Raw genomic sequence first — 14,161 nt, forward strand, 5'->3', positions numbered from 1 at the left:
TTCAGTTTTCAATTCGACAATAAAAATAGAATTTACACACACGCAAGGAAAGCAAAGGTGCGTTTCACTCATGATTGGCATCTTGTTGAGTTTTTTTTTTTTTTACAATTGGACCGACTTGGTCGGTTTCATGCCAAGACACAAGAACAAGTATAAAGTGCAAACGCGAAACAACACAAATACTCAACACAAACAAAGACAAAAAAAACTCACAGGAAAACCGAGCGGGACACGTTGTCATAGCAACAGACAAACAAACTATATTATCCACAATGCCCGAGGGCAAGGGAGCGCACACAACCCTCGCCGTAACAGCCTAAAACTGACGTCTTGAACTTGACGTCACTCCTTGCCTCTGCCCCCTACTTTCTGTGTAAAAGTGCAAGATGGCGCGGGTGCACAATCGATCCGCAAACTACCCGATTACCGATTTTCATGTCATGGATTTCTCCACCGACTTCTCAAGTCGAGCTCGCCTTCCTACATAAATGAAGAATTTCCACATCACGTCATATCTCCCCACCGTTGCTTTGTAGACGGTTTTCCCCAAAATTCATTCTCAACACTCAATATTCATCATCACATGACATCACATAAATGATGTGGTGTTAGTGCAAACAAATTTGTGCGCTAACACGCAAACAACTGCATGTGAGCATTTTGCCCACCATTGTGCTCATCGTTCTGGGCGAAGACAAGAGCATTGAGATGAGCGTGCGCACACATACAACCCACACATGGACACACATGGACACACATGTATGTACACACTCATGCGTGGAAGAACAGTTATGGCAGCAAAAGAACAAAGCAGCACACAAAAGTGTGGAGGTCAGCGCAAAGAACCAGGAGCAGGTTCTGACCCGTAGTAAGTCATCTTCCTGTCCCTTCCTCCGGAATACTACTTCATATTTGGGCTCCGCCGAGGGGGGGTGTCCTACGGATGGACGGAGGAGCCACAGTGCGAGTTGAGTGCAACAGCATCTCGGCTCGAGGTCGAGGCTTCATTCATCCCCGCCATCGGTCAAGCACGTGGCCAAACTGGGATTTCTGCCTGCGAGAAGGATGAGGGGGCGGGGCCGCGAGGTCAAAAGAGAGGCAGCGTCTAGGGGCTGTGAGTCGGCTCCTCCCCTTTTCTGGCTACAGAAGGAGGAGACGACGAGGACGACAACGGGTCGACTTCCACCAGCACGGGTTCCACTTGGCCGCACTCGCGTAGCATTCGAGGAGGCTCAGGCGAAGGCCAGATGCAGCTGCTAGTGCTGCCGCTGGTGCCGGTATTGTTGCTGTTGGGTCGGGGCGCCTTCTGGATGACCTCCACCATCGGCGTGCGACCGGATGCTGCCAGCTCCCATCCGGCGTTCCCCGCGCTCTGGAAAAGCAGCAGCGGCCGGGCATGGTGGTCCGGCTCAGGTGGGCCGCTGCCGCCCAGTGGGGCCAGCCGGGTGGCAGTGGGGGGCGCGGGCAGCGCGCTCAGAAGGAGACCCGGCGGCTCTCGTATCACTAGCTCCAGCACCGACTGCGAGGTGGACACAGATGACGACGCCTTTTGGATGACGCCGCCTGTCACCGAGGTGATGACGGGGCCATGGGGCGTTGCCGATGGCAGCGGTGGCTGAGTGGTAGGCTGGGGCAAAGCGTCCTCTGGGCGAGGTTTCCTCGGTCTCCCGCGTTTGCGTTTGACTGGAGGGCCCGCCAAAGCAACCGTCGAAGCGCCCTCTGTGGCCTCGTGGGGGCGCTTAACTGCGCCCTCCCGCGCTTTCTGCAGCACCGACGCAGGCGCTTTTTCCCGCTCATAGGACAAACAGCCCTGGGGGACGATCATGAGGGGCAGCGGGCCACCCTGCTGCTGGGGCAGCGTCGCCATGGCGATCACCTTCACGCCCCCACTGCTTGCTGCCGGGCTGCCCGTTCCAGAGGCTCCGCCCGCATCTTTGGGCGCCAACGAGGGTGGCGAGGACCGTACCGACAGCGGCGTCTTGTCGGGGAGAAAGCTGCGAGGCAGGATTCGGGGGAGCTGCTTCATGTACGCCTCCACCTGCGCACGCACGCACGCACACGGTTTCATTTGATTGATCTAAGTTGACAGCTGGTGTAGGCAACCTACCGCAGGCCGAAGAGATGAGACGGCTGGAGAGGGCGGGGCCTCCAGCGACAGAGGTTTGGCCAAGGGCGCCGCCTTGTCGGCGCCTGGTGGCTTCGAGGCAGATGAGGGGGCTGAGTCTCCACAGTCCTGAGGAAACAGGAAGTGGTGAGCCACAGCGACTTGGACTCTGGCAGGCGGGCGCTCGGCTACCCTGAGGTCGGCGGGGGCGTCGCCCTCGCATTTGGACACAGGGGGTGTTTTCTTGATGACCTTGTGAGGCTTGGCGGGACCTCCTGGAACACAGCGGGGACATGGTGAGGCCCACAAACATGGATCCGAGCCAATCTTCTCCCGCGCGCATGTTACCAGCCAGCGCTGCCGACGCCACCAGCTCGGCTTGGCGGCATCTGGGATTGACAATGTGCTCTTGGATGAGGTAGCGCGCAATCTCCACCACTGTGTCAAAGGAACGCTTGAGGATCTTCTGCGCCCAATCGCAGATCAACTCGCACGCTGCCTCCGTCACTTCCTGCTTGTACGTCTGCACCAACTCCGTCAACTCTGCCTGAGTACGCAGAAAAGGAAGACAAGGAGATGGGGCGGGCTTGACCTCGAGGCATGCACGCGTGTGCGTACCGGGTCGTTCTTGAGGTCGAGGCTGGGCAGCAGCGGCATGTTGAGCACGGTCTTCCTCCTGATTCCGCTGTAGCAGTACGTGGCGCCTCGGCAGTTAGGGAAAAAGCTCCAGCCACACTTAACACGTTCACAACACGCGATGCGGCGCAAAGGAAAGCACAGCGCAGCTTTGGCCGCGCTACGTTTGGGGTCAGGATATTTGGACTGGCCTCGGCCTCCCAGCCGTCGAGCTTTAATGTTGGGGAAAATATCGCGGATGATTTTGCCAAAGTTGGCGGCGCTCAGTGGCCGATGCTGCAGGTTCTCGCAGTAGCGCCTGAAAAGAGCAGAGGATACACAGACAGCACGGAAGACAGGTCACCCTACGTGCACACGCGTTCACTCACCTGTAGGTTTCGTAGACATCCTGCTTGGGCAGACACGTGTCCGAGTGCTCCTCCAGGTGGCTGCGGATCCAATTGCAGGTGTGCACCTGTTCGGACGTGTTGAACGGACTGTCACCGCCGACGCTAGGCACACGCAAACACATCCTTAGTATGAGTGCTTTTGGAGCGGTGCGGCAGAAGGCAGGCGGGCGGACCTCTTGTCGCCAGCGGCCAGGCCCGAGGGCAGCTGGAGGTACAGGTACAGCTTGTCGTTGTCGGAGAAGCGTTGAACATCTTGCTGTCAGACGAGAATAGGCCGTGACATCATCAGCAGAAAACGTCTTCTCGCGGCAATGCAACAACCACGGCTACCGGACGGACATTGGGAGTTTAAGATCAGGGGATGCTTGAGAATAATTGTCAATTTTTTGTATATGTGAAGCCCTTTGAGACTTGCCTGTGATTTAGGGCTATATAAATAAACTTGACATTCTCTTTGCGCCTCTCTTCCACTCAGATTTTCTTTTCATTGGATTCTCAAGGCTGCGATTCCATTTTGATGCATTGCTGCAATTTCATTTAGATTCTTCGAGTGGCGCTTTGCGTTGTGTTCATGAAAAACAACACGGTAGCAAACGTCTCCGCTTTCACTTGGGAAAAAAAAAAAAACGATCGAGACCGTGGTGGATTTTCTGACGGATGTTACGGAGTAAAGCGGCAACTGAATGATCATCAATTCATGCCCGTGCATGTTCTGCGGTGTTACTGTGGGAAATGCCATTTTGAGGGGCTTCGGTGTCTTGCTCAAGTACACTTGGACATGGTCACAATGACCAGGGATCAAACACTCAACCTCTGGGTTGGGAGACGACCGCTTTACCAACGAACCACGCCGCCCCCAAATAAGCGGCCTACATCTACATCCGACCCGTCCATATGAAGCTGTGTGTCCATGTGCCGCTCACCAGGATCTGGTCCACTTTGGCCTGAACACTCTTTCTGCAACGGAGGATAAACAGACCGTGAGACCGTTGCATGGCTTGTGTGGTCGATGTTGTCCGGCGACGTACGAGATGTTTGTCTTGAGCTTCTGCAGCAACATGCTGGGCTCGGTGTGGGCATCGGGTGCCTTGGCGTCGTCGTCCTCCTCCTGCCCGCTGCCGGGGTGGCCCCGGTGCTGCTCCTCCAACATGTGGACCACTGACTACACGGTGCTCAGGAGCACCATCTGTACAAAGGCAGGACCCTCAAAGTTGGTCTTCACACTTCCAAAACAAGCAACACCACTTGCCAATTCATCCTCTTGCTTTGCTTGTTGACCCCGTACCAGCTGACATCCCAGACTGGTCACCACTTCATGTCAAGGCACATGTAGACAAACAATGGAGCGGTCGCCAGTCAAATGGAGGGCAAAACACTGGTCGCCGGAATATGTCAATATGCGTGCAGACCCGCAAGCATTGCCAACTGCACAATTTGGCCTTCAATGAACAAACATGTTTTAGGACTTGGGAGGGGGAGGAAGGTGAACCCAGATTCGAGCCCCAGAACCATGAGTTAGACGGACTGACCACTTGCTGCTCTACTCACATTTTAAACTGCAGATATCAAGAAGCGTTCCATCTAATGTCGCTGCCGCTTGTGTGGACAAATTAATTGTATGAGGTCCATAAGCGCACACCACCAGTCATGATTAAATGTTTAACTAGTTTGGGGTCATCGTGGGGGACGGACGGCGCCTCTGCGGCACGTTTGCTCCCTGAGCGCCAGGCAACACCGAGGTAACGCAAGGCTGCCGACCCGGCCGCCCGGCGCCATGTGTCGGCTTCGTTAGCATAGGGCTAAGAAGCTAGCCGTCATGCTAGCGGACATGCCGTGGTCACCCTCATGTCCTCCTCCTCCCCGTCGTACTCTTAAATCTTATCAGCGCACGCACAAAGTGGGAAGCGCGATGACATCCGAACTTTACCGACGACGGCAACGTTTGTCTCCGGCAAGCTAACAAAACAAGCAGAGCTCGTTGCTATCAAATAGCATCAGCTAGCAAGCGTCGAAGCGAGCCCTCCGCTGATTTTTCCACTCGATTTTATTTCAAAGTAATCCCCAAACGCGGGCAGTGACCCTTGTTGTTCAACCACTAGAGCACAATTGACTAGCGTTGGAGTTAGCATTTTAAAAAAGAAAAGGAAAGTACCTGAGCCAAGATACAGCAAAAAAAAAAAAGCCCTTGAGATTTTTTTGTGATTGGACGACTCTGTTATGTCTGCCTGACTACAAAGCGCACGTCCATTCCCATTGGCGGGCGGGCGCTAACCTGCCCGGATACCCAAATCTGGTCGCATTTCATTCGCGAAGACCAAACCTTTTTCTGACGGAGATTATTTGGGTTGGACGACGTCGTCTGATCTACCCAGTTACGAGACAGAGGAGCTGATCGCGGCTTTTCTACATAGCAACAACCTGTCTGGAACATACGCAATTAAAATCATTACGTCATAAAAACATAAAATCAATATGACCAATAAATGTGCATGTCTGTCAAAATGAAATATAAAATTTGACTAATAGATACAAGAGAAAACTCAGCAATGTTTGACTGAACACATTTATTCAAATGATACAAAAGTGAGAAGAAACATTTGCTTGAGCGCAGAGAAAGTGGAAGTCTGGCTCCCTTCGGTATTCATTCAAAGCCGCTGCAGACAGAAGAAATGTCAAATGTTGACTTTCTTGACCAATAAGGACTCAGAAGCCTCTCAGGTGTTTCTGGCTTTTCTGACCTTCCTTTAGCATCCTTCTCAGTTGAGGAGGAGGTGCAAAAGATCTTTGCCCCTTACCTGATAGTGTGCGCAATGTCCCAGTTGGTTTCGGAAGACAGCGGGCCCACGATCTCCACGCCCTCTTCAGTTACTACGGCAACCTCGTACTGACACAATAAAAAGGTCTGTGAGGATCATCTCCTACCTCATTTGGGTCAACTTTGAGCATCATGAAAATCTGCGTGACCACTAGCCATCAGTCACCGCCAAACGCAAATTCAAAGTGGTTTTCAGAACTCACTCTGTTGTAGGAGCGAGCGTCTCTGTAGTAGAGAACCTTGAGGCAGCGGTCCACCAGCTCGCGGGCTTCCTGTTTGCTCACGTGCACCTTGTTCTCCAGCGCCTCCCGCATCAGGGGCTGCACGCACGACGCAGGTCATATAGAAAGCAAACTGTGTGCCCGTCGTGGAGAGGAAGGCACACTGACCTGAGCCAGGTAGGCGCCGAAGCCGGTGGCCACCGTGGGGGCCTCGTAAGCCACTCCCAGCTTGTCCACGTAACCCAGAAAACTACAGAGAAAGTGACCGTGATTGCAGTGAAAAAAAAAAGAATCGGGTGCCGACTGCAGAGCAACTTTCGCTGTCCGGTCAAATCGCGAAACCAACCTCTGTCCGTGGTAGAAGCCACCGATGACCACAGTGTTCCACAAGGGGTTCATCTTACTGCGGCGGTTGTACATGACCCTGGTGAGCCACGAGTGCATGGCCTTGGGGCTGTAGCTGTGGCCGTCCCCCAGCAGCTCCTCGTCGATGCTGCCGGGAGCAGAGCAAAGCGAAGGCGGCTTGAGCTCCTGAGCCGCTCAGCCGGTGCGGCACGGCCAACGGTTTCGCTTACACCATCTGCTCGATGACCTGCTTGAGGTACTGGTAGTCAGCGTAGTCGCCCGAAGCGCCCAGGATGGTGCTGTTGTTCACCTAGGGGGAAAAAAGTTTCAGCACAAGAGTGGGGATGGAGTCTTGTTGCTGTCCAATATTGACCAGTTGGTCATTGCAAAGTTTACACAGAGTCCAGTTTGCTTGACATGCAAAGATTACAGTGTATTTTTGGGGCAAGGCTCACCTTCATGAGTCTGGAGATGTTCCGGAACCTTGCCAGGGAGCCGTACGAGCCCAACATGTCAGCCGCCATCACCACGCCGCCATCAAACTTGACCGCCAGCACCGACGATCCCGTCACCATCGGGGTCCTGCGCACAAAATTAAGTCACCATTTAACAGCACCTCGAATACACAAGCAGTTTTCAAACATAGCCTATCGGAAACTTGCAGGCTAAAAGATGTGCAACAAACGCAATGCAATCATTTTGTCACTTGTGGATATTGTCCGTTTAAGTAGTATTGTACATATTCGTAGGCTCCACGTTGTATTCAACCAGTGTTTTCTGAATCTACGATGACATGTTTAGGGGTGCGTAAAGTTAAATTGACTGACAGGATGAGCAACAGATCAGTTTGCTAATCTAACGAACAACCATGAGCAGAAAAAGTACACATGAAAATGATACGCAATTCAATGCACGTGCTGTGACCGAGGCTTCAACGTACTACCGAAAGTCTCATCAGTTAGCTTAGCATCAGTTAGCTCGACGATGATACAGCAGTGGCACTCAAAGCGAAAGCTAATCAGCTCAAGTCTGGGGGGAAGAATAGAAAACGAAATCTTGACGCTCACATGGTGTGTCGAACTGGACCACCAGCTGAATTCTGCTCAACGTCGCTGCCGCTTCGGAGCGAGTAAAAGGCGCCCGGTTTGGGTCCATTCTCCCACAAATTGAGTTTCAAACCGCTCGCCGCCATTGTTGGTGAAACCTTAGCCGGATGTGACGCAGCGACGGGTTTTTGAGGCACGTCCTGAAAAAATCTCCGGCCTCCAACCGTTCGGAAACTCAGAGCTTGCTCAAATTTGTTGGTCGGTTTCTCAGGGTGCATAAGAAACGGAGTGACGGTGCGCGGACTCGGCGCCCCGACATTTGGTAATAAATGGGAGCGGGGCGCTCTTTACTTTTTATTGACTTTCAGCGTAGGAAGAGGGCGTCGGACTATTTTTCCGAACGCACCCTTGGCCGATTGGAAAAGTTTATTCATTTATTCAATCAATCAATCAATCAATCAATCAATCAACCAACCAATCAATCAATCAAAGTGTGTGTGTGTGTGTGGGGGGGGGGGGGGGGTTACGCGCGCACGCGCTTAAAATATCCCCTGCAAATCATGAGTGGAAAAACAAAAAAACGGGAAAACCGTTTCACGTTTTATCCTGAAAGCGGCAACCGGAAGTGTGACTCATCGGCTTTGGCTTCACTACTGTGAACGTTCACAACTTGAACAAGAGACGCAAGTGGACTCGTGAAAGTCGTTCGTTCATTTTGGGTGGACATTGAGAAGCAACCACATCGACCACCGAGCGACTTTATTCAATCATTCATTGCGATTCCGTGCGCTCGGCATGCTTCGCTTGTGCCCGCCGGCGGCAGCCGCGCTTCGTTGTGTGGCGGTGGCCGTTCGTCCGGGGAAGCTCCCGGGCGATGCAGCGAGTCAGTGGCCTCGGCGCCTGCTCGGAACTCACGGCCGCAACGAGCCCAGAGAGCGGCTCAACTCGCCCAGGCGGGCCAAAGAGTTCATCTACCAACTGCAGGCCCGCGAGAGGGCCTGCTTGCTAAAGGAACTCCAGGACTTCGAGTCCATTGCCATCGCTCAAGGTTCGTCCCTTGCTCCCTACCTCCACCGCGCCTCGCCCCGCCCCATAGCGTTCATCCGAGTTTGAGGCTCACCGGTCCTTTAAATAAGTAGGCGTGGTCACAGCTCAGCTCCCCGCGAATGGTTGCGCAAGTTTCTGTGGAATACGTAGAAACTCTTTTCGAAGTTCCAATTCCCAGTGGTGGACTTCAGGACGAATCTCGTCGCCATTTATCCCTTTGCTCCTAAAGTACAAATTAGTCTTGAGTGTGGGAGTCAACAGAAATAGCAAATCATCCAGACAATATGTCAACTAGCCACGCTCTTTCTTTATGGTGTTTTCTTCTGATGTTTGCTTTTACTCCACAGAAACAGTGGAATCTTCGCCACCCACCGCGGCTCAGATCCGATATGGTCAGCGTCACTCTCACACACATGCAAGCAAACAAACTCACACGCTCGCTCACCTGCCGGCTGCTTGCTTGCAGTTTTATTCCACAACACTCTTCCCTTCATCGGCTTTGGTTTCCTGGACAATGCCATCATGATCTCAGCTGTGAGTGGCAGGCCGCCTCGCCTTCCCGATGCCGCCCGTCAAGCACGTAACTTGTCCATTTTGTTCCCGTATTCTTCTGGCCTGCAGGGGACACAGATTGAGCTTTCCATTGGAGTCACGCTGGGAATCTCCACCATGGCCGGTAACGTCCGATGACCGCCGTTGCATTTTCAATGTTTTGTGTCGACTTGGTCCCGAAACTCTTTGTGTTCCTTCCGTTTGTTCTGATGGAGATGAGTGCATTGCTACGGTTACCGAGACAGGCGGAAGTCGTGCCGCTGCGCTCTACGTGACGTGTTTTGATGTGGATGTTTTTGCTTTTGTGCAGCCGCCGCCCTGGGGAACCTGGTGTCCGACTTGGCGGGTCTCGGGTAAGGACTCAGGTTTAGGGTTTGGGATTGGTTCGGCCACGGCCCACGCAAGACTCGATGAGCCAGACACGAAGCGTCGTCATTTGGATCTGAAAATGAAAAACCCTCTCGACTCGGGCTTTGCCGCTGATTCGCACATGTTTGTGCGGGCGCTCAAGCTTGGCAGGTTACGTGGAGGCGCTGGCGTCCAGACTGGGAATGCGGGTCCCGGACTTGACGCCAAAACAGGCCGACATGTGGCAGACCAGGCTCAGCTCACACGCAGTAAGCTCGATGCCCGACCCATGTCGCGCCGACGACATTGACCCCGCCATTAATGTCGTGCATCCGCAGGGCAAAGCCATCGGGGTCTTCATCGGCTGCGTCTTGGGAATGTTCCCGCTTTTTTTCACTGGTTGCGGCGACGAGAAGGCAAAGGCGGACAAAGCGGCGGAGGAGGCAGCACCGTCCTAACACGCAAAGCGGACGGGCCTCCAATTGTGGTGAAGACGTGGATGAAAAAGGCTTTGTGACTCTTTTTGCCCTCCCCATGGGAGCGCGCTACAATCACGGCGAAAGTGGTTGATGCAGTTTTGCTGCCGCAAGTAACACTCCTCCGCTTTGGGACTGACAAATTGAGGACCCTATGTGCAAATCCACTCTGCCGTCGTTCCTGTCCTCACTTTGCCTGCACCCAAAATGAAAAAGGACAAAATCCAGATTGCTCCATCCGTGCCTTCTTTTTGTCATTGGATGCGTTGCACCCATTTCTCTTCTGTGATGCCATCAAGTGGAGTAAAAGTCCCATGTTATTTTGCAGTAAACACTTTCTGTTGTCTTCTCTGCACCGCCCACTTGTTAGTGTTACACGGCCTGATGCCGGAAGAGTTTATGGGCCACGAATCACATTGTGCCAGCACTGGGCGGCAACACATTTGCATAGTGCTTGCTGGGAAGACAAAAAAAAGTCATGATTTGAACCTTTACATTTAATTGCCCTTGACGTGGCCAGATCAGCAGTAACAAAAAGGCGCAAAACGGACGAGGCGCGTCGTCGCCTCCCGAGGCAGAAATGGGACCCACGTGCCGATGAGGGACGGATGTTCTTGACGTACTCTCCATCCACAGAGTGGTCAGTGTCTGTTGCTATGGCGACTGAGGCTGCCGCTCGTGGATGACATCACTTCCTCCAAGAAGCTGAGTGCAGGAGAGAGGCAGGTGTGTGTCACTTGCAAACACGGAAACACATTCGTGTGTGTGTATGTGTGTGGCTGTGAGCAAGACCTCTTGGTGTTGAGCATGCTAGTCCCTCCCAGCACGACGCGCGCGCCGGGCGTGCTGCGGTTCAAGTTGTACACACTCAGCGCTTCTTCGTAAGTGGCGCCGCCGATCATAAACACCACCACGTCCTGGGGCCTGCACAGACGCGGGGGTCACGAGGGCGTGACCTGGGCGGGCGTCACCTCACCTGTCCCGGAGGCTACTGGCTCCCAGGTAGGGAAAGTGAGTGTCCTTCAGGCGGCCTTTCAGCAGCTGATCCAGCGTGTCGTGAAGAAGAGGCCGATGCTGCGCGTAGACGTTCTCCACACCCTGTTGGAGGCCGCATGTCATACAGCGTTGTGCGTTGGCGAGCGGTCGCCATTGCTCGCTCACCTTGAGGCCTTTGAAGAACTGCTTGGTGATGGCAACAGCGTCCGTCGGTGCCATCAGCTCGCTTCCTCGAACCCGCTTGCCGCCGTACTCAACCACACACTGGACCATCTGGCACACAGATTGTGATTGGAAAGCCGAGACGGGAGGAGCATAAAAGCGTGCCGAATCAGAGCGCAATATTGAAACGACCATTTGCTGGACCACATCAAAAAGGTGTACGACGTTGAACGAGACGCTAACAACCGAGCGCAAGCACTTCAAAGCGGTTTCAAGACGGTGTTTTGTACCTTGCGGTGTCGGTCGGACACGCCTCTCCTGGCCAGCTCGTCCAGAAGCGCCGGCAGGACGCTGGCGGCGTGACGCTCGTAGCGCAGCGCGTAAAGCGCCACCAGCCGTACGGCGTCCAGCTCCGTCACGCGGCTGTCGCGCAGCAGCCGACGCACGTTCTGGGTACAGGATGATGGCGTCACGCCAGAGCATCTTTGGTGACAGCGTCCGTCGAGCATACCTGCTGCGCGCCGTTGTGGTCGTTCTGGCAGGCCAGTTCTTGCTCCACCTCTGACACCTCCATCAGCCGTCGCTCGGCCACAAGCCGCGACAGCTCGCCCACCACCGTCACGTGCTTGGACACGGTGCCCGACATCTTCTTGAACTGCGGGTAGTTGTCCACAAAGGCCTGTGGCAGTAGCAGGGGGTGGGGTCAAATCACTCCGCAAAGGACAAACGCGCGCGGGCGGGCGGGTGTCAGCACCTTCATGTCCGAGATGGACTCTAGCTTCTGCTGGCCTTTGGGTCTTTTCTTTTGAAAGTCCTCCATTAGGTTCTTGATGTTGCTGCCGATCTCACCAAAGTTTAAGTACAAGTTCTGCAAGAGGCCATGTCTGTTGTCATGAGGCTCACAATCCCCCCCCCGTCAGAAAATAAATCTGTTGCTATATTGACATGACTTGATCCCATCCTTCGCATTTGCTACGCAGCACGTATACAAAAGTCAAACAAAAAAGTAGGGGGGGGGGGGGGGTGTCTCCCAGTTGGATACTCACGTTGGCGTAGAAGTCGTCGTTGTCAGCGGACAGGACCACCTCGCGCAGGTCTTTGCTGATACCGGGCACCCCGGACAAGTCGATGCGGTTGTTGTTGAAGCCCAGCAGCTCGTGCACCATGGCCTGGTACGTCCACTGCGCACACGGTTCAATTTCAACTTTGATCCCATAAGAAAGTTTGAGTTCAAAATGTTAAGGAAAAACGCCAGACAGTCACGGACGTCGCACCTGGTTGAGCAGTGGCGTGACGCCGTCGTCGCTGCGGTCCAGAATGAGCAGCAGGGGCGGGACTTCCGTCTTCCTGAAGTCAAAGAGCTCGTACTCCTTGGTGATGATTTGCTGCGTTGGGGCGAGAGGTCAGAGGTCGGGCAGGTCGAGCGACCTGCACGGCGGCGGCCTCACCTTGACGCTCTCCGCCAGCCGTTTGGCCATGTCGGAGGACAGCTGATAGCGGATCATGGGGCACTTCTTCAGGGCCAGCAGGACGGACGTCAGGCCCTGCGTGCAGCGCAACAACATGGACGGGTCCCAGCTACGCCCCTGACGCGCACGCACACAGAAGCACACACATGAGCATGCGCATCAAGGCGGGACTAGCTGTGCTCCTTCTTACCTTGGCCACACCCTGCAGGTTGAGGGAGAACACGTGAGGATTGACGGCAATGAAATCGCCATAAAACTCCTGCGGAAAGGCGCACATGCAATTAGTGGGGAAGACGGCAACGGCGGCCTTGTCGGAACCGGCCACACGAGGCTCGTGTCCAACTGATTCAATATCGGCACCATGCCGCACTTCATGCTTCGATTTGCAGAAGGAGACGCGAGGACGTTGACGGGGACATGACCCCCGCCGGCTCGTCCGCTACCAGGCCCACGATCGAGGATTGTCAAAAAGAAAAAAGAACGCACACAAAGGGCTCCGCTGCTTTGAGTGGATCAAAGTTGAAATATCGTCCCACTTGGAAGTCAGGAAGCGTCACTCACCTGCACTTCAGCCACCACTTCCTGTTCGTCCGCCTCAGCCAAAGCCTTGATTTCACTTTTGCTGATCACGTTGCTGAAGTCTGACACACACATACGCAAACACACACGCTTGAGCAGAGCACGAACGGGCGAGACGGCGTGCAGGTCGCTGGCTGTTCTCACAAATAAAGTAGACGCTGTACTTTGGTCTTCTCAGCTCCTGGATCAGATGTTGCACGTTTTCCTGCAGCACAAACGCACTTGTCACGCCACTGCCGCCGACGGTGCCACTGACGGCTGGCACGCACCTTGCTGGGTCTGAGGAAGCAGATAGCCTTCAAGTGCTTCATGCTTTCTCTGCCCTGAGAGTCGATGCGTTCGAAGAGGTAGACCTCCTTCTGCAGGATCTCCGACTGCGTGTAAACCACGCTCACCACACTCGTCTGCACAGTACGCACAGGCGACAATGAGCACGCACGAGAGGCCAGCCCCCCGAAAAACTATCGTCGAACTAAGGCCAGGCATGAATATGTTCTGTTGCTCCTCACTGATGGGCGTTGTGTCTTCTCACCGTCTCCTTGTCCATGAGCAGCACCTTCATCCCGGCCCCGCTGCTCTCGATCATCTTCGAGATGTACTGCTTCACCGCCAGTGTCACGTTCATGGCGCCCAACAACAAGAACGGCAACGACTACAACAACAACGACTACAACAAAAAGGCGCGCCGAAAGCCAAAGCGAATCGCCTTGACAAGAAATTGACCCAAGAAAAGCGTTCAAAGAAATCAGCCGTCTCCAGCAGCTTGTCAAACCATACACTGACGAAATAACAATGTGATGCGCATGCGCCAAACGGCCATTTGGATTCGTCACCAAGGAGGAAGTTAAGCTTTGACAAAGTTCAAAATAAACCTCGACAGACTTTTATTTATTTCAACAAAATATGCATCGCAGTCGGAGTAAAAATGTTTATTTTTCTACCTTTTAATAGACCCTTAAAATCAACCAGATTTAAA

The 14,161-nt window shown here is 53.9% G+C and overlaps 4 protein-coding genes across 11 annotated transcripts; 1 reads left to right on the forward strand and 3 right to left on the reverse strand.

Annotated features, from left to right (window-relative positions):
- Window positions 1-58: 58 nt before the first annotated feature.
- Window positions 59-5,393, reverse strand: rfx5 (regulatory factor X, 5). Of its 8 annotated transcripts, none has more exons than XM_037263915.1 (11): window positions 5,282-5,393; window positions 4,158-4,315; window positions 4,053-4,086; window positions 3,303-3,385; window positions 3,109-3,231; window positions 2,922-3,038; window positions 2,723-2,801; window positions 2,453-2,651; window positions 2,297-2,379; window positions 2,108-2,233; window positions 59-2,038 (listed from the first exon to the last, which is right to left on the reverse strand). In XM_037263915.1, exons 2-11 carry the CDS (start codon window positions 4,277-4,279, stop codon window positions 1,106-1,108), a joined length of 1,899 nt encoding a protein of 632 aa, XP_037119810.1. In that variant the 5' UTR covers window positions 4,280-4,315; window positions 5,282-5,393; the 3' UTR covers window positions 59-1,105. The 8 variants fall into 8 exon arrangements, with proteins under 8 accessions (XP_037119810.1, XP_037119811.1, XP_037119809.1 ...); XM_037263916.1 differs by lacking the exon at window positions 5,282-5,393 and adding an exon at window positions 4,678-5,273; XM_037263914.1 differs by lacking the exon at window positions 5,282-5,393 and adding an exon at window positions 4,678-5,273 and having other exon boundaries at window positions 4,158-4,440.
- A 281-nt stretch (window positions 5,394-5,674) lies between these two features.
- Window positions 5,675-7,742, reverse strand: psmb4 (proteasome 20S subunit beta 4). The gene is made up of 8 exons (XM_037264171.1): window positions 7,578-7,742; window positions 6,966-7,092; window positions 6,741-6,820; window positions 6,512-6,658; window positions 6,334-6,415; window positions 6,148-6,264; window positions 5,925-6,013; window positions 5,675-5,783 (listed from the first exon to the last, which is right to left on the reverse strand). Exons 1-8 carry the CDS (start codon window positions 7,700-7,702, stop codon window positions 5,771-5,773), a joined length of 780 nt encoding a protein of 259 aa, XP_037120066.1. The 5' UTR covers window positions 7,703-7,742; the 3' UTR covers window positions 5,675-5,770.
- A 442-nt stretch (window positions 7,743-8,184) lies between these two features.
- LOC119130369 (transmembrane protein 65-like) lies at window positions 8,185-10,313 on the forward strand. Its single transcript, XM_037264206.1, has 7 exons — window positions 8,185-8,604; window positions 8,951-8,995; window positions 9,070-9,137; window positions 9,225-9,279; window positions 9,466-9,508; window positions 9,667-9,772; window positions 9,842-10,313. Exons 1-7 carry the CDS (start codon window positions 8,352-8,354, stop codon window positions 9,959-9,961), a joined length of 690 nt encoding a protein of 229 aa, XP_037120101.1. The 5' UTR covers window positions 8,185-8,351; the 3' UTR covers window positions 9,962-10,313.
- A 142-nt stretch (window positions 10,314-10,455) lies between these two features.
- On the reverse strand, window positions 10,456-13,990 carry vps45 (vacuolar protein sorting 45 homolog). The gene is made up of 15 exons (XM_037263966.1): window positions 13,718-13,990; window positions 13,455-13,589; window positions 13,330-13,390; window positions 13,168-13,247; window positions 12,797-12,865; window positions 12,586-12,723; window positions 12,412-12,522; window positions 12,184-12,318; window positions 11,892-12,005; window positions 11,649-11,816; window positions 11,428-11,586; window positions 11,141-11,248; window positions 10,956-11,077; window positions 10,772-10,903; window positions 10,456-10,684 (listed from the first exon to the last, which is right to left on the reverse strand). The coding sequence occupies exons 1-15, from the start codon at window positions 13,808-13,810 to the stop codon at window positions 10,621-10,623; spliced, it is 1,689 nt and encodes a 562-aa protein (XP_037119861.1). The 5' UTR covers window positions 13,811-13,990; the 3' UTR covers window positions 10,456-10,620.
- Window positions 13,991-14,161: the final 171 nt, after the last annotated feature.

Source organism: Syngnathus acus, chromosome 11, assembly GCF_901709675.1.
Source record: "Syngnathus acus chromosome 11, fSynAcu1.2, whole genome shotgun sequence".
NCBI classification, from domain to species: Eukaryota; Metazoa; Chordata; class Actinopteri; order Syngnathiformes; family Syngnathidae; genus Syngnathus; species Syngnathus acus.

Bases quoted from the DNA above. Each gene is read 5' to 3' on its own strand.
- rfx5 (XM_037263915.1), bottom strand. From the start codon at position 4,279: ATGTTGGAGGAGCAGCACCGGGGCCACCCCGGCAGCGGGCAGGAGGAG. The intron at 2,802-2,921 runs ATATCCTGACCC...CCGAGGCGCCAC, and splicing joins GGAGGCCGAGGCCAGTCCAA to GTACTGCTACAGCGGAATCA. The intron at 2,039-2,107 runs GTAGGTTGCCTA...GTGCGTGCGCAG, and splicing joins TCTCATCTCTTCGGCCTGCG to GTGGAGGCGTACATGAAGCA.
- vps45 (XM_037263966.1), bottom strand. From the start codon at position 13,810: ATGAACGTGACACTGGCGGTGAAGCAGTACATCTCGAAGATGATCGAG. The intron at 12,319-12,411 runs GTGCGACGTCCG...CCGTGTGCGCAG, and splicing joins TCACGCCACTGCTCAACCAG to TGGACGTACCAGGCCATGGT. The intron at 10,685-10,771 runs GTCTTGCTCACA...TCCTGCACTCAG, and splicing joins AGCATGCTCAACACCAAGAG to CTTCTTGGAGGAAGTGATGT.
- psmb4 (XM_037264171.1), bottom strand. From the start codon at position 7,702: ATGGCGGCGAGCGGTTTGAAACTCAATTTGTGGGAGAATGGACCCAAA. The intron at 6,416-6,511 runs GTTGGTTTCGCG...CTTTCTCTGTAG, and splicing joins GGCTTCTACCACGGACAGAG to TTTTCTGGGTTACGTGGACA. The intron at 6,014-6,147 runs GTGAGTTCTGAA...TTATTGTGTCAG, and splicing joins ACGCTCGCTCCTACAACAGA to TACGAGGTTGCCGTAGTAAC.
- LOC119130369 (XM_037264206.1), top strand. From the start codon at position 8,352: ATGCTTCGCTTGTGCCCGCCGGCGGCAGCCGCGCTTCGTTGTGTGGCG. The intron at 9,138-9,224 runs GTGAGTGGCAGG...TCTGGCCTGCAG, and splicing joins ATGCCATCATGATCTCAGCT to GGGACACAGATTGAGCTTTC. The intron at 9,509-9,666 runs GTAAGGACTCAG...CGGGCGCTCAAG, and splicing joins TCCGACTTGGCGGGTCTCGG to CTTGGCAGGTTACGTGGAGG.